We start from the raw sequence: 17,919 nt of genomic DNA, 5'->3' as shown, positions 1-17,919 counted from the left end.
ATGCCCCTGTGGTGTACCAGCTGCTTCTCCCAGTTTGGTGTTTTCTGCAAAATTCCTAAGTGTTCTCTGCCCCATCATCTGCATCATTAATGAAGATGTTAAACAGAAGATGTTTCCCACCACAGCTGCTGTTTCTCAGGCTTCCTGTGAGACAAGAATTAACTCCAAACATAATTAACAGGACAGACAACCTTGTGTTAGCCATCCAATACAGGTACTGCATTGGGAGCAGAAGATGAATGTTTGGGAAACATATTGTTCTTTAGTGGAACAGCTTGGGCCCAAATCAATATCATCTAACAAGAAGCTTGAGTAGACACAGGCTGGAAGAGGAAGGAAACAAAGGGAAGAAAAGAAAGGAAATATACATACATAGGATGGTGTAGCATCACTATCTGCATATGGATGTGTGTTGGGTCTGGCTGAGATGGAGTTATCTTTCCCTGCAGCAGCCCTCGTAGTGCTGTGCTTTGTATTTGTAGCTAGAAAGGCGTTGATAACACACCAGCATTTTGGCTACCACTGAGCAGTGCTCACACAGCACCAGGGCTGCCTCTCCAAAACTGCCCCCCCCCAGCTCCAAAGGCCAGCAGGTAGGAAAGAGGCTGGAAGGGGGGACAGACAGAACAGCTGACCCAGTCTGACCAAAGGGATGTTCCATGCCATGTGATGTTGTGCTCAGCCATAAAAAGCTAAGAGAAAGGAGGCAGAGAGGGGATGTTTGCTATTAAGGCACTTGTCTCTAGAGCAACCTTTACGTGCACTGAGGCCGTGCTTCCTGGGAAGAGGCTAAACATTACCTGCTGATGGGCAGTAGAGAATCGGTCTTCTTGTTTCCCTTTGCTTCTGCATGCAGCCTTTGATTTTTCTTTGTTAAACTGCCTTTCTCTTGACCCATGAGTACTTTCTCATCTCATTTCCCACTGCCCTGCAGTGTCCTTCTGAGGAGGGGGAGAGATAGGGGATTCGGTGGGCAGCTGGCAGCCGGTGAGGGTCAACCCACCACAGGCTGCAATCTTACACATTCTCTTCTTCCACCCCCTTGCCTTTTCAGTACACAGATATGACCTGAAAAGGGGCTGTTGCTTAATTTTAAGGGTTTGTGGCTGAAAGTACTGAATGTTTATGAGAAGAACTGAAGCTCAGGGTGTCTGTGGTTCTGCCTGCTTTCTTGTAGCAGGATTGGTGTAAGTGATATGATTGCTACTCTTCTGTGAAATTCCCCCACTGAAATGATACCATTGTTAGAAAACACGGCCCTAAATGTCTCTTGCATGCATGTTCTCGCCTTTCCTTGTCTGAAGTTTTGCACAGCTTGAGAGACATGGAAATAAAAACGAGGGAACTGTCTTTCCTCTCTTCTCTCCCTCACACTTATCTGGATTCAGAGCCTACACCACTTTTCCTTTTGGCAGGTTACAGATGAACATTAAAGTGTGACAAGACTGGTCTCTGCTGGCATGTCCTGGAAATTGCCCTTTGAACATGGCCGGAGGAGGTGTTCGTGCCACATAGAAACACTCCTTCAGAATTAATACAGAGGTCATTTGCTTGTTTTTTAATGAAAGACAACATATGGGAGAGAGTCTGTTAGTGACAGTAAGGACACTAATGGAGCTGTAGACTGGAGAAGGAGACAGAATAATCTTAAACGAATTTTAGCAGAATGGCTTTAGACCCTGAATAAACAGTGCTGAGATCAGAGCCAGATTCAGACCAAGGCCGGCAAATAATATCCTGTCACTAGTGTTATTATTTAGGCAAAGCCAGACAAAATCCTAAATATATTTTTAAAAATAATTCAATCTAAACAAAGAAAAATGTCTGCAGTCATTTCCATAATTAGTGACTTGAGTGCACAGTTTTGCTGTTGTAGAGGAGAGGATACCATAGGGGTACCTGAGACCATCTGCCCAGTACCTGGCTTTCTGTAGTCCTGTGTCTCCGTCCTGAATGTTTCAGCCTAGTCTCTGTGTCTCATTCCCTTCCCTGGGACACCAGCAGCTGGGCCCAGCTGAACAGGATGTATCAAAACTCATGTGTTCTTCTGGGATACCTGGAAATGAGAACATAATTTGTGTTTTTACTAGTAGAATTGCTGCCTTTCAAAGGTTTGTGTCTTGTACCTACAGCCTATTTTTTTAATATCAACAGACTTAAGTGAAGCCATTAAAAATCAATATGAACATGTTTACTGCAGGTACTTGGTCATGTTGCTGACTGTGTCGACCTTTTATGTGCCAAGATTAGGCCAGGATGGGCAGCGCATGCCCCAAATCCGAACTGCTTTGTTCATGTGCCTGTCTTCCCTGTATTGCCTCGGTGTGTGCTGATGCATACACCCTTACTAACACAGACTTTTTCCTTTCGTGAGTTACATCACATCTGGACAAACCTATGGGGGGAAAAAACAGTTTTGTGTCTCCATTTAGTTACATGTAAGGGAGGGGCATAAAAGTGTCCTTTTACTGCCAGTCCCCACCCCCTTTGGACAGTCTCCAAAATGAAGGCGTGCTCTTACTCCTAGATGAAGCCTTTCCACAGTCAAGGTCGTGGGCACCCAGGAGAAGCCTTTATGTCTGCTTCCTGCAACGAGGCAGTCAGAGGAACGCAAACACAAGGCCTCAGCATCCCACTGCCCTTCCTTTCAGAGCAGTTGTGGCAAGTGCAGCCCAGACCAACATGCATATTCATAGTCAGGCCAGGCTGCAAACAGAAGCACCAGTCAGAAGAAAGCAAATCACGCTTAATGCAAACCAGTTACTGTTGGCTTGAGGTTTGGTTACCATCCTGGGGAAGAAGGAGAAAGAGTGGGAAGGAAAGCAGCATCAGCAACATCAGGAAGTTACTAAGTGAAAAATAAATGCATTTAAAACCAGCTAGTAAAAGAAAAAAACCCCCAAACACCTACTTTTTTTGTCATCAGGAAAAAAATGTAAGGATTATAAATTCAGATACACAAAAAGGTAGTTGGACTGCCACACAGAAACAGCAGTGGCAGAGGAGGGATGTGGCCTGTGGTTCCCATAGCTGACTTTCATGGTGACTGGGTGACAAAAATGGGAGGGCAGAGCCACGAGTGGGATTGTTTTTGTACAAGGTTATATCGTTGTGGGGACAACTCACAATGATGCATTCCCCAGGAGGCCTTTACAAAAACCCTTATGTGCATAAGCCTCGTGGGAGTGTGCTAAGACAGCTACAGAGGACTCTGCAGCACATCGGGCACGCGCTGTCTTGGCTTTTCTTGACAGACCTGGTATGCTATGACTTAATGGCACCATCTGGGAACTGATCTTGCCTTCTCTGGAAAACAAGCCAGGAGATTCTGAAGCACTGAAATAATTTTCAGCAAACCATATTGACTGCAGGTGGATCTGAACCCTATCAGAGTATGCAAAACAGAGAATTAGCATTTTTTTCTGATGCGATAATGTTTGCAATAGACCACAAAATGGTTCTTTATTAATGTGGTACAAGTGCTAGAGAAAGAATTCTGACATGCCACAAGTATCTCTCATTTCACCAGAAATCTGGTGGGGGTTTTCTCTCTTAAATAAGCCTCTGGTGCCCGTGGACTGACTTGTACCTGTGGCTTTCTCTAATTCTGCTCCACACTGTCACTGTGGTTCTCCCTAATGGATATCAGGTGTTTGCCTGAGACCAGCCAACTGATTCTTCTGGGCTGCCCTTGTGTGGGTTAGTTTTAACCTCCCAGAACATTGAACGGGATACAAGGTGGCTGGCCTGCCACTGAAGGGAGAACAAATGGATTTGGTTTAGCTCAGTGCCACAGAAAGCAAAAACCCTCTATGAAAAGGCATGCGACTGTGGCAACCACAAAGGGTATTATTTGATTATTAACTCCACGAGTTACAGAAATGGAGGCTTCACAATGCTTAGAGTACAAGAGCTCTAAGGCTCTTACTCTAAGAGTAAGGCAGCTCTAGTTGCAGAGGAATTCTATTTCTAGACGATGACAGCCTCTACTGCTTTGAGTACTTTTACATGGTTTCTACAGCTGCAAAATGACCAGAGCAGCTAATACCAATGAGATAATATGAAGATTAGAGACAGGCTGTAAAACAATCTGAGGTGAAATGTAGACAATAAAAATAAGTATCAAAAAACTCTGGGAAATGCTTTTATAAATGCTGCAGATTATACAGTGGGATTTCATGCTGGTTTTCTACCAAAGCCCTTCAGACAGAGACTGAAAGTTCTTTGGGATTACAGATACAGTAAACATTGCTTAAGCTTCTCCTTACTAAAGTCAACTGCAGTGCATCCCTTTTCTTAGCTTATGGTACGACACTTCGTCACTGTGATCAGCAGATTTTTGGTGATGGCACAAAACTTACGGTAATGGGTAAGAAATCTTTGTTTTCTCCTTTAAGTCACTTCAAATCCCAGGTCTTCTCTTTAGAGAACTTCAACTTTATTCTCCCTTTCATTGTTAAACTGGTGTTCTCCTGATGAGCTAGTAACCCAGCCTACTTTGGAGAATAGACTTTTAGTAGCTTAGTAGTTGAGGTGAGGACGCACATTTTACTTTGGAGAACTGAATGAATACATTTTCAGTGAATAAAAAGTTGCCCTTAGAAGGAATTAGGATGAGGAATGGCTTTAAAATATACGCATAAGTATATTGTCTTAAGGAATGGACATAGCAAAAATCACTGTTCCCCCAAAGTATAGCTATTCTCCATAATGTTATTTTTCCTGGGGCTACAGGTGATTAAGGACAAGTCAATGAAAGGCTATCTGTCTGGAAAGAACTGATTTTCAGTTACACTTCGGACAGGTCTAGAAAACAAAATCAAGACTCTACAAATGTGAATTACTTTGGATCTTTTCTGGGTAGTGTGGTAAAGCATGCGTTATCATCTCAGATAACTGGGAAAGGCAAATAAGTGTACTAGCATTTTGAAAAAAAACAGAGCCCTCAAATAAATACTCAACCTTACCATAAGCCATAACTAACAGCACTCTTTAGCTGTTTAATTCCTTGTTGTTAGACAAAACAACTTCCCACAGCACAGCAAGTTTTTTCCACAAAACAGGCTGGTCAGGATGGTAATAAATAGATCATTTAGGACAATGGCCTTACTATCTCAGAATAGATGCTAAAAGGCTACTGAAAACCATAGAAACAGGATAAGTGGTTCATTTCAAATAAAAGTAGCTGTCAGGGTATGTTTCTCTCTCTGCCGTGCTTCTGGATGTGGACTCTTTCCAAATCCAGGGGAAAACAATGCTGCTTCTAATGCTCTGATAAATGATGGTGACCTCTTCTTGTGATCATCCTTGAGTCAGAAGAATTGATGCCTCAGGCTTTTGTACCACTTGTACCACACCGTTCCACTGCAGAATAAAATGATTATAAGGGATAAAATCTAATCTCCATAGGAAGAATTGGGTGGTCAGCATGTTTTTTGAAATCCAGTGTGAATCTGAGGTGCCTGAGTTGATGAAAATCGATAAACTGATCCCTCACTGACCATAGTCAATTATGCAGCTAACTTTAATATCCATAATAAGAGAAGGGGGAGAATAAAGAAGAGACTTCCTTCCAGGGAAGGAGAAAGGAAGAGATGTTTAGGAACTGCTGCAATGGAGAGAGTGGGCCAGGGTCCTGTGTTATATATCACAAATTGTTTTGTAAGTGAAAAAAGATTTATTTGACAAGAGAAGACTGGAAAGCAAACGAGGATATTAAGGAAATAAGGATTTTAGCTGAAAATAAGCAAAGATAATTACTCTGTCTGCATATGGGAAATATTTTCTAATAGTACACCTAGATAAATAGATAAGTGTTCTCTAAAGAGATGGTGAAAGTTACAACAACCAATTCGCCCAAGCCTGAGGCAAAAGGGCTCTGGAAGAGGTATTACTGAGATGTATCTCATCTGGTTAGATGCACAGATGGAGTGGTGTTCCCTTAGAGACCTTTCTATTTTTTTTAGGGGACCATAAATTAATGTTCTTTGTGTTTCTTCTTTTGCTGATAGTGCATGAGGTTAGCCCACAGGCTTGGCTCAGAGGACTGAGAGTAGAGGAGAGGTTTTCCTGCAGCTGCAAAACAGTGTGAATATGACAGACAGCACTTTGGCAGTGGGACAAAACTCACAGTCATAGGTAAGACAGTAGTCAGATCTCTGTGATATATGTGATACTGGTTTAGGGGACAAGAGCATTCTTAATTAACAGCAGAATAATGATCATTTTTCATACAGCCATGAGGACAGGATTAATACTTCACTGGTTGCATATTAAAATTAGATGTGCTACCATCGAAGTGTAGAACCTTCAGGCATGTATTTTGAGATCCCTGTGTCTGTTGCCTTTGTCTTTCCCTGTTGAGAACTTCATGAGGGGAGAAAGTAAGAAATAATTCTGTTTTCTCCCATTCACCAAGAAAACGTTAGAGAGGCTGGAAGTGAAAGATCTGTCTTTGGTCTGTAAGCTTTTGCAGCTCATCTCTACAACAATCAAAAGCAACATTTCAGAGACAGAGCCCAGATTCTTGTGTCTGCTGGATCAGGCAGGGAAAGTGTAGCCTTGCTGGTGCTTTGCTCCCCTCTCCAGGGATGGAAGGCAGGCTACCTAAAGTTGCTTTGGAACACTGGCTTCCTCTAACAGCCCTTTTCATGATTTCTAATTCTCAGAAAGGACTGCATTCTTTTTCTCTCTGTGCTCTTTTTTCCTGTACTCCTTGTCTTTTTCCCCATTTGCTTTCTCTGCCTGCTTCCCTCCCAGTAAAGGGTTTAACATCACCTATATTGGGGCATTTTGTAATCATGGAGCAAAGTAAGCTTTTCCATCTACTACTGCCACATCTGAGAGCAAACTGTAGCAACACAGGCTGGTGCATGCTCTGTTAACCAGTGCCCTTTCAAGGGATGGAGTGGCTGGCAAGCAGGGTGCAATGGCAGTGTGGGCTGTAGGCTGGCTGTGCACAGCTGTGCTTTTTAACTGCGCTACTGACTGTTGTAAGGACACTTAACCTTTGGAGCTGACACTGTACTCGGAGTTACAGGTAAGTAACTGTGATTAACCAGACTGTTCAATGCAGAGGACACTTGGAAATTTCCCTTGTGATAGTGATACGTAGCATATACACAGATGATTTTTAAAATGACAGTAGAAGTGAAAGATAACAAGAAATCATGAAACTAACCTTGCCGTGATGGGAATAGAACTGTGGTACTTTTCTCTTAGGTGGGTGAAGAATATGTGACAGAAAGTGCGTGAGTTTACCCATTGAGGTGATGAAACGTTGTGCCTGTGACTGCCGTGGACACTGGAAAAGCAGAACAGAGCTGACAGTTGATAACACTCTCTTCTGATTGTCTCTGCTCTTGCTTGTACCAGTTTCAAGAATGCTTACTCTCTGGCTTTCTTTGTCTTTCCAGTAGTTTTATCATTCTTTCTGTCTGCCTTTTCCACTTGCCTTCCTCTTTGAATTGTTTTGGTTTAGTTTGTTAAATCTCTCTCATTTTTCTTTCGTGTCCTCCCTGTTTCCATGTCTTCACTCATTAGCCACCTAGGCTATGAGCCAATGAACTTACGTCAAAGATACTTTTAGAGTAGGAAAAAAATTCATAAAGCCAGCTACTAGAAGGCAGCAGTAGAGATGATCAGCCTCTCCTTATATCCACTGGAACAAAAGCAGAGCAATGCCAGCCCTTCTAGGGAGTTATCTTCATCACCTCTTCTGAAGTCTCTGCATGCTCATGTGTTTTCACAGAAGGACCCTGGGGATCTTTGTAGAGGAAGCACTGACAGTCATGATTAAAAGCTGAGAGTCAACACTAGGGCTTAGGAGTCAAGATCTATGCAAGATAAATTTTCTTCTAACTGCTAATTCTCTCTGCCCTTGGAAGGAGGGCGTGATCAGGAAGAACATGTACAATTTATAGTGCTATCGCACCAAAAACCAGTAAAAGTTTTCTTTTTGGCTCCAGAGTTCTCTCTGCATTTCTATTTCCATGTTCATCTACAGACCTGGTGGATATATCAGTCTAGATGAGTAAAAAAGGTGCTCTAACAAAGTATATTGAAAAAAAAATATGGTGGGTTTTAGGGTCACTGCCTAGCTTCCGAGTAACATCTCATTGTGGCCTTGTACATCCTTTTGACTGTAGAAGTCTGTGGTTTTTAGTCTTATATGTAGGTATTAAACACTTTTGGACTGGAGACAACTTTTGATTTGTGAGTGTATAGAATCTTGCATCGTTTTGGTAAGATGTATAGTCTAGAATGAGGGCTTCTGATACCTAGGATAACCTAAATTATAACTAACATAAGAGACATTTCATAGTCTTAAAAGAAGGTGGAGAGTTAAGACCTAAAACAAAACTTGTCCCAGGCAAATTCAGGTTACCTATCTAAAGTGTTCTTCACTTCATACAGTGAGTAAGATTAGCTCCTTCATTTCAAGTCACCCTGTAGAGGGGGCAGGGGTCTGGGTGGGGTATCACATGGCAGTGTGACACTACAGATGCTGCAGAACATTGCAATAACCATCATGTCTTACTAGCCTCCAGGAATGTAATGCAGGCAGTGGAAGATGCTTGTGCCTTGTAACACAGACACTTATCTATTAGTACCATATTACAAACACAGGGCTTATAACACTACGGGGTACTTTTCTGCTGACCTATTTGCTCAGCTTCTTGCCAGCTTTCCTATTGTTCTCACAGAGATAATACTAGAAATACAAACACTCATGTATTTCTCTAGTCAAATGTTTTATGTTTTTGTGTCTATGTACCTAATAGATATTAATTGCCTAATAGACAGGTGTTAAAAGTCCAGCTATATCATATATATATTATTATTTTGTATACCAGCTATGTCAGGAGTCTGAGTGATAAATACATTTATCACCATGTGATAAATTCTCAGTTAATTGAAAGGCTTTTTATAGATTTTCCCAATACCTCTGTCAGCTTTTGTTCTTTTTTTCATCATTTTACATTAAAAAATGGGATTCACTGGAAAATATAAAACTGTCTTCCCTGCCTGGAGAGAGTTCCTTAAGATCCACATTTTCAGGGGTGTATGGAACATGGTTCATCCACCTCAGTCTAAGGAATGCTGGTCAGTGAGAAACCCACAGGAAGCTGAGCTCCCAAGTGTGTCCTAGCCCTAGGGGAGATAGGATCAGTTCACGATCAGTTTAGTTGTGTATGGGAAGGGTAACTTCTTTTGCATCATCCTGCTTATATTTATGCACTGAGATTTTATTAATGAAAGGGAACAAGTTGTTCTTACATTCTCATTTAGACACTGTGACCGCTCGCTCAGCTCGTGTTGGGTTTGGCTAACAGCGCATGCTGAGGGTTGCTGCACGCCTGAGCAGCGCCTCGGGCCAAAGGGAAGCACCAGGTAGGCAGGACCGGTGCCCAGAAAGAGCCAAAGGGCCATCATATGGCCGCTGTCACCGGCAGAGTGCTGGCTCCTGCCGCCCCTGTCTTCTGTCTGGCCTTTTCTTCAGAACCTGCTAACTTACGGAAATGGTATAGATCAAACCTCCAAGGTGGAAAGTATGAAAACATCAGCTTACGCAAAAAAGCCTTTGAAGCACATCCAACAGCAGCTGGATGCTTCCTGGTGTGGTACAGGGGATGCCTGCACCGTGATGGAGGAGGAAGGATGAGGGGTGAGCACCCTCCCCATCGGCTAAGTCACTAAATTCTTTTTCTGATTTTTTTTCCTCCTAAGTGCATAAATTAAAGAATTATGTGTTATAGGTTATGAAACCTTATACCTTGAATGGTGAATAAGTGAACTCATGAGACAGACTAGTCTAGGGAAAAGGGGATTGAGCTCCTGTTTGTCATGTTTGTTGCATTTCTTAATGAGCTTATGAAAAAAAATTTAAATCACAGAGTACGTTGTCCTGGAAAGTTGAGAGCTCCAAACAGATGACATTTGATTTGATACCTCTTCAAAATATGGAGTATGTCCTAATGCTGCTCTATATGCATTCTTTTCTAGACATGTTTGATATCTTCCCTCAAGTCAAAGCAAAAAAAAGGGTAAATGATACATGAGAGGTTGTTTTAGATATTGAAGATTTTAAAACCAAGGCTGTAAAGAACATTTTCACTACTCTGCACTGTAACGGTTGTTTAATATAAAATAACTTTGTTTTCTCCTTTTTTTTAGAGTATCTGAATGCAAGTTTACCTAGAAGTTGAATAAAAAAACATCCTTTAGCCCTACTAACGGTAGAAATTCAGCCTAGCTGTTCGTAAATCATCTTATATAACTGCAGAAAAAAATTCATTTATTTTGAGTCTCTTATACTTGCACTTGTTTACATATCCGAATTTATTTCATTATATTTACTTCCAGCTTCATTATTGTTCTAGGTTAAAAGTGTAGAAAAGTTTGGAGTTTGATTAAAAGAAAAATGATTGTGTTCATATCACATGTACATCATTATAAATACATTCCTATAATCACACTGTTCCCCAATTTTTTTGAGCTTCAAATAAACAGCTTCAAAAGCTTGTGAAGTGAAGATAATAAAGATTGTTCGGTGGTTTCAAGTATATCTGTAAAAGTTAATAGTGTTAAGGCTATGGAGAAGCCCATGTGTATCTTAGTTGTGGATGTTTATTACTGGTTGTTTAAATTTCTGTGTCTGTCTCTATGAAAAAGTCAAGACACTCAAGTTTAAAAATGGAGCAGTAAAGTTCTACATGTGCTTTAGCTTATGAGATACTGTTCTCTTGTAAGAAGTACACCGATTACCAACAGAACACGACCATAAATATGGGTGTTTGTGGACTTAATTCTTATTTATGGCTCCCTTCTTCTTTGCCAGAGAAGTGTCTTACAGTGAGTGTAACTAACTGCATGAGTTCTGCTCTCAGGGGCGATAAGAGTAAGGAAATATGATCAGGACTGTTGCACAGTGAAAGGTGACCTCAGGAACAGATTATGCTCATCAAAGTAGGAAAAAGTACTTATACATATATAAGTAATATCACTCAGATTCCGCCCACCTTTCCATCCGTGTCTGTTTGCAGAACCAGCTTCTAGTTCATTTTAGCCAGTATGCAATAAAACTTTTGGAATAAGCTGAACAGTGTAAAAATGGATAGTTGTGACAATATAGAAATAGCCACATTCTTTCTTTCTTTCAGGAACAAGCACATTTTGAGTGCACATATCCAATATATAGCTATATCTGTCAATTAGAATTACCTTAAATATTGTCAGTTTATGCCTCTATCTTTTGGCATCATCAGCCAGAAAGATGTCCCCCTCTGCCCATATAGTCCTGCTGACCTCATTAAATCCAAGCAATGTTTCTGCAAGTTGTGGCCCTCACTTTATTCACTGCCTGGCTACATCTTATTTGTGTATTAGAAGGAAGCAAAATTGCTAAGTCTAACTCTTTGTAGAGTCAAATGCTTTGGGCTTTTTTTTTTTTTTTTTAATCCATGGCTAAGATTGCTAGCAAAGAAATTAATTTTGTTTGGTGGTCATATGTGAGGTTTTGGACAGAGATGTCAGAAAGCAAATTCTGCTGTTAAATACATCTATCACTGTGTGATAAAATGACAGTTTCAGGCTGGTTTTAAGGTTTTGCTGGCTTGCCTTCTTTCCTTAGTTTTGCAGTAAAGTGTTGAATGGTTAACGAGCAGTATCTTCTTCTCAGCAATGTGTGGCAGCCAGCATCCCTCAGGTTTTACTTGCAGCTGTGCTGTTATGCGTGCTTCTTCACTTATATGGCAGTTTAGAGATGTGTAGCTTTTGCTTCCACTGCAAAGTCTTTATTAACTTCAGTGACAACAAACGTACTTGAACCAGTATTTTAAATGTTAGGTATTGCTCAAGCGAAGGACATGCAGATACACTTGCTGGATCTCAGTCTGTAGTGTGGCAAGTCAACTAACCTTACCCTTTCCTTGAGTTTATGTTTGGGTATCTCTTTATTTAAGCCTCCATCTAGTGCTCTTCTGATTGAGACAAAACATCTGCCTCCTGCCTGTGGTCTTTGCAGTTTTGTCTTCTCCCTCACAAAAGTAGTTGCCCTGTTGATAGACAAGACATCTTAGCTTTATGCAAACCTTCCTCTTCTGCTATTCCACTGATAATGCTGTCCATTCTCCCACTGGCTCTCCTTAAAGCATACACAAACCAGTCTATTAGGCAGAACCAAAGGAGCAGTAGGCCTGCAACATGATTGATGCTGGTAGTTAAAAGAGGAGGCAGACTGTAACAAGAGTTGGGATCAGCTGCTCAAGGAATCAGCGGTCCTGCAGGGCAACATGTTCACAGCTCCTCAGTACTGTGACATGAATAACTAAGGAGTAAGAAGATCTGTGCACCCAGTGGTCCCCTAATCATTAAGTATGAGGCTGAAGTATATTTCTAGTTGGAAGGGACCTACAACGACCACCTAGTCCAACTGCCTGATCACTTCAGGGCTGAAAAGGTTAAAGCGTGTTATTATGGACGTTGTCCAAATGCCCCTTCAACACTGACAGGCTGGGGCATCCACCACCTCTCTAGGAAGCGTGTTCCCATGTTGGAGCACCCTCCTGGTGTAGAAGTGTTTTCGAATATCAATTCTGAGCCTCCCCTGGTGCAGTTTTGAACCATTCCCACGTGTGCTATCACTGGATACCAGGGAGGAGAGCTCAGTGCTCCCTCTCCCCTTGCCCTCTTTGGAAGTCACAGAGCGCAGGGCCACCCCTCAGCCCCCTCTGCCCAAGCCAGGAAGACCCAGTGCCCTTGGCTGCTCCCCATGGAACGTGCCTTCCAGCCCCTCCAGCAGCTCTGTTGCCCTCCTCGGGACGCGTTCGAGGGTCTTTGCAGCCTCCTCACAGTGTGGGGCCCAGAGCTGCCCCCAGGGTGGGAGGTGAGGCCACCCCAGCACTGAGTGTAGTGGGATACCCCCCCGGTCTGGCCGGTGACGCTGCGGGTGCTGCGCCCTGGGGTGCGGCTGCCCTCGGCTGCCAGGGCTCACTGGTGGCTCCTGCGGGGCCCGCTGCCCGCCAGCACCCCAGGGCGCTCCCTGCGGGGCCATGGCCGGCCACTCTGCTCCCAGCTGGTGCTTGTGCCTGGTGTTCCTCTCTCCCGGGCGCAGAATCCTGCATTTGTTCCAGTTGGATTTCAGCCACTGGTGACTGCCCAGTGCTCCAAGCTACTGAACTCAGCAGCGTAGGTCCCAGCGCATGCGGGCTGCCAGGGCTGGGGAGTTCCATGCCAGTGGCTGGGCAGACCAAGCCTCTGAGACCAGTCTCTGGGACCCCGAGTGTCCTGGTGTCTACCTATCTAATAGAAATGAATTCTCTGATACGTAGTTTTTAAAAGGCCAGTTGTATTGGCAGTCACACAGCACAAACACAGCACAATTTTAAGGAGGTTCTGATTGAAGACAGTAATGAGGGCTCTGGGCCGTCTTGCTTTCTGTTTCAGGGAAGGACAAAGAAATCCTGCCTCCAGCTGTGGCCATCTTTTCCCCATCAAAGCAAGAGATCCAACAGAAGAACAAGGCCACGCTGGTGTGCCTGGCCTCTGGATTCTACCCTGACCACCTGAGCCTGGTCTGGAAGATGAATGGCGCTGAGAGGACAGAAGGGGTGGGGACAGATGAGTTTTCCACACGGAATGAGAGTACCTACTCACTGACCAGCCGGCTGAGGATCTCGGCCCAGGAATGGTTCAACCCTTTGAATCGGTTTGAGTGTGTGGCCAATTTTTTTAACAACGGAACACAGGAATCAATACACAAATTCATCTATGGTGATGCTGGTGAGTAAAAACTGTGTATCGCCATGCTGTACAAACTAGAAACCACAGAACAAGAGGGTGTGGGTTAGGATGTAAAGCACATCTATACACATCTTCCATACATGACGCTGTTATAGCACAAACATATGTAAATATGTAGGTATTTTCATATGTCTCTTCGTATTCCTGGGCCTCCATATCTACATTATCATGGTACATCTATAAATTTTCCAAGTTTTCTTCAGATTCATCACTGAGAAATCTCTGTAGTATAGTAAAATTATAACATAGTAAAATATATAGTATAGTAAAATGAATCAGGCAGTATATTGTAAATTGTAAATTCTAAAATTTGTGTTCTCTTTGCATTGAAGAGAAATGTGACTTTCAGATCACTTTTGTCTTTCAGGTTGTGCGCTCACAGAAGGTATGTGTGGGTTCTCACAGGAAAATACCTGTATGTGTTTTAATTCCAGTTTTACTGATGCTAAGTACAAGGTGCGTGAGAATTCTGCTACAAGAATAATTGTACTTCCTCATATAAGTTATTTGTATGTTAGATAAAAAAAAAAAGAATAAAAAGACTTTGGGAGGGTTGTATTTGTACACTGTATGTAGCTATGCTTTGGGTCTTTTAGCTTTTTGTTATGATTCCCTCTAGAAATAACAGAAGAAATTGTGGAACCTTTCTATAGAGTGTAATTTGCTCTTTTCATTGTCTTCTCCAGTCCTTAAGAATTCCTTCTGCTGGGGAGCTGCTTGCTTACCCATGAAAGAAAAAAATCATACTTAGCCAAGGGATTATGACATCCAGATTCAGCACACGGAATTCTGAAGATTTCTAACTAATCAGGTTCAGTCAATCTATCAATAATTCTGGTTACAAGCCACATTCCCCCCCAAATGGCAAGGATATTCATATTAAAAATCATGTCTCTTTATATATACATATGTACACACTCTTTTTTTGACCAGCTTCTTTAATGCTTCAGGAATCTTAAGGCTGAAGCAAGATCAGACTGGTGTTTCAATGCTACTGCCATTCCTTAAGAGCAAAAAATCAACAAGAACAAAATTTCTAGATACCATGCTATTCTGGGCTGTGTAAAACTCCCCTGATATATCAGCAACACTCACAAGGACAATAACAAGTGAAAAAAATTCCTGCCTTCTGATTCAGCTTAATTCAGGTTCGTGAGAAGCGATTCTCGTGAGCAGCCTTGTTTTTCAGTAGGTGTGGCAACATGACGGTTGAACGTTCTCACTCAGGACATACTGTCTTAGCATAAAGCCAACCTCTGTCTTTCCTATTCTTGCTTTCTCTCTTGGTTCTTTGAATCACAGTCTCTTTCCTCCTCCCCTGCTATCTCATGGCAGCAGAGCCATTAATTTGACTTCAGTTTGTTTGTGTCGTTCAGCTGAAGATTTCAAGGGTTTTTATTTGATTAAAACTACATTAGGTTTAGTCTCTCATGATGATGATAACTCAATACACAAATGTGTTGCATTTGCAGAGTCCTACTTGCGGTATGGAAATTCCCTGAAGCTCACCTACCTCATTCTCTGTGGCAAAGCCTTGCTCTATGCGGTTTTGGTGAGCAGCCTGGTGTGGGCAGCCCAGGTAGGCTAGTGTGGTGCTTGAGGGCTGAGCTTCCTCACTAGTGTGGGGGTCAGTGGGTACAGATTGAATCTGTTCACCACTGTGGGGTTGTTCTCTGTGTGCTGTGCTGGGCTGTGTGGGGGTTAGTTCGAAAACCCACAAGTGATGAGTTTTCCATTATTGTTTCTCCAGAACTCCCATAAAAACGATGCTATCTAGCAAAGAAACTCCTTCTCAGAATACTCTTTAAACACATGGATAAAGACCAGAATTAAGGACAACGTCTCTAGAAAGTAAAGAAGGGAAATATCAGATATATTTTTCCATAAGCATTGAAAAAGGACTCATGCCTGCAGTGAAAGTAATAAGCAGAGTTTTTGAGGAGATACGTGTGATAAATCTGAACAAAGATTTACAAAGAACAATGGGATAAATATGAACAAATGGGAGAAGTTTAAATAACTACCAGGAAATGACTTTTATCAGTCAGTTTCTTATATATAGCCAAAAGATATTTCCAGTGTGGGTAGTAGAAGCCTCAGCACTTGTTCCTTTAAAAGCAGGACTCAGAGATGTATTCAAAAAGTGATTGGAGCAGATGAGGGTGAGTATGAACACAATCTCAATTATGGTATTGTGTTTTTGAAGGATACTGGAAGGAGTAGGTTTGTATTTTACTGGATCACAATCAGAATCACAGAATAGTTTTGGATGTAAGGGACCTTTAAAGATTATCTGGTCCAACACCCCTGCCGTAAGCAGGGACATCTTTCAGTAGACTGTGTTGCTCAAAGCCCCATCCTACCTAACTTTGGACACTTCCATGGATGGGGCATCCACAACTTCACTGGGCAACCTGTTCCAGTGTCTCCCCACCCTCATCATAACAAATTTCTTCCTTATAGCCAATCTAAAGCTACCCTCTTTCAGTTTAAAACCATTCCCCTAATCCTGTCACTATAGGCCTTGTAAAAAGTGGCTCTCTGTCTTTCTTGTAAGCCCCCTTTATAGATTGAAAGGCTGCAAGAAGGTCTCCCCGGAGGCTTCTGTTCTCCAAGCTGAACAACCCCAATGGCCTCAGCCTCTCTTCATAGGAGAGGTGCTTCAGCCCTCTGGCCATTTTTGTGTCCCTCTTCTGGACCCTCTGTAACAGGTCCGTGTCTTTCCTGCAGTGGGGATCCCAGAGCTGGATGCAGTGCTCCAGGTGGGGCCACATGAGAGCAAGGCAGAGGGGCAAAATCACCTCCCTTGACCTGCTGGCCACTCTTCTCTTGATGCAGCCTGGGATATGGTTGGCTGGCTGGGCTGCAAGCACACATTGCTGGCTCATACCCAATTTTTCATTCACCAGTATCCCTAAGTCCTTTTCTGTAGGGCTGCTCACAATAAATGCGTCACCCACTCTGTACTGATGTTGGGAACCACCCTGATTCAAATGAGGGACCTTGCACTTAGCCTTGTGGAACTTCAGGATGTTCACATGGGCTCACTCATCAAGTCTGTCCAGGCTGCACCACTCAGCTTGGTGTCATCCAGAAACGTGATGAGGCTGCATTCACTCCCACTATCAATGACACATTGCTGAAGGGATTAAATGGTATCGGTCCCAATATTGACCCTGGAGGGAAACCACTGATTGCTGGTTTCCACTTGGACATTGAACCATTGACTGTAACTCTTTAGGCACAGTCATGTGCCAATTCCTTACCCATATAACAGTCCATCCACCAAACCCATATCTGTCCAGTTTAGCAGCAAGAATGTTGTGGAGGACCCTATCAAAGGCCTTACAGGAGTCCAGGTAGATAATGTCCATAGCCCTTCCCTTGTCCACAGATGCAGTCACTCTGTTATAGAAGTGCACCTGATTAGTCATCTAACACACAAAGTTATGTGTGAAGATATTAATTCAGTATGTAAGTAAATAATTTGTACAGGTTAAGATACTTCCTTGGTACAGAAATGGGCGAAAGTGTGGAGATACAACATGGTCATTTCTGTTAATGTTCTCAGGAGACACAAGAGCTGGGAAACCGATAAATATGGTCTATTATTTCCTAGATTATTTTATTTGTTAATTTTGTTTTGTTTTTTTGTTTGTTTTGGTTGTTTGTTATTACTATTATTATTATTATTATTAATATTAATAAATAATAATAATAATAATAATAATAATAATAATAATAATAATAATAATAAATTATACCGGTTTGTTCTGTTTTGTTTCCTCTTAGGCTGGTGGCAAGCTGTGTAGGGAATAAATGAAGAGTCCTCTTCATCACATCAGCAGGAACACAGCAAGTTACTCTGCCGACCTTTCCATAGCAAAGGATCTATGCTTCTGTCTAAGAACTTCTGAATATTATTTCTTAGTGATTCTCTGTCCCCATCCTGCTCTTTCCACTTTATTGTAACCACTGCTGGGTTTTCCCTGTATTTCCAGATCATATTGTATCATATCACATAGAATCATATTTTTAAAACTAACACCTTCTTAATGCTCGGAGGCTGAGAACCCAGCTCCTTGAATTGGGAATAAAGTGTTAGCTTCTTTTACA

General features: G+C 42.3%; 1 protein-coding gene and 1 gene segment (V, D, J or C); one reads left to right on the top strand and one right to left on the bottom strand.

The window, feature by feature from the left end:
• The window catches only part of LOC101916582 (trypsin I-P1-like), a 24,248-nt gene extending 15,486 nt beyond the window's left edge, over positions 1–8,762 (bottom strand). Inside the window, exons 1-2 of one of the 2 annotated variants that reach the window (XM_055807381.1) lie at positions 7,181–8,762; positions 801–2,056 (exon numbers count right to left, since the gene is read on the bottom strand). Coding sequence is in view for 1 of the 2 variants with exons in the window: in XM_055807383.1 (XP_055663358.1) it covers positions 801–898 (98 nt within the window). In the remaining variant the exon portion in view is untranslated. Of the gene's footprint in view, positions 1–800; positions 2,167–7,180 lie in introns of those variants that run through there. The other variant, XM_055807383.1, reaches the window with a different exon arrangement.
• LOC101922302 (T cell receptor beta constant 2-like) lies at positions 4,249–17,919 on the top strand. The segment is given in 5 exon segments: positions 4,249–4,369; positions 13,447–13,782; positions 14,171–14,188; positions 15,276–15,382; positions 17,596–17,919. Coding segments are annotated over 5 exon segments (492 nt in total).

This window comes from Falco peregrinus, chromosome 6 (assembly GCF_023634155.1).
Source record: "Falco peregrinus isolate bFalPer1 chromosome 6, bFalPer1.pri, whole genome shotgun sequence".
NCBI lineage: Eukaryota > Metazoa > Chordata > Aves > Falconiformes > Falconidae > Falco > Falco peregrinus.
The sequence above is the reverse complement of the archived record's forward strand: the minus strand, read 5'-3'. Positions and strand labels throughout refer to the sequence as shown.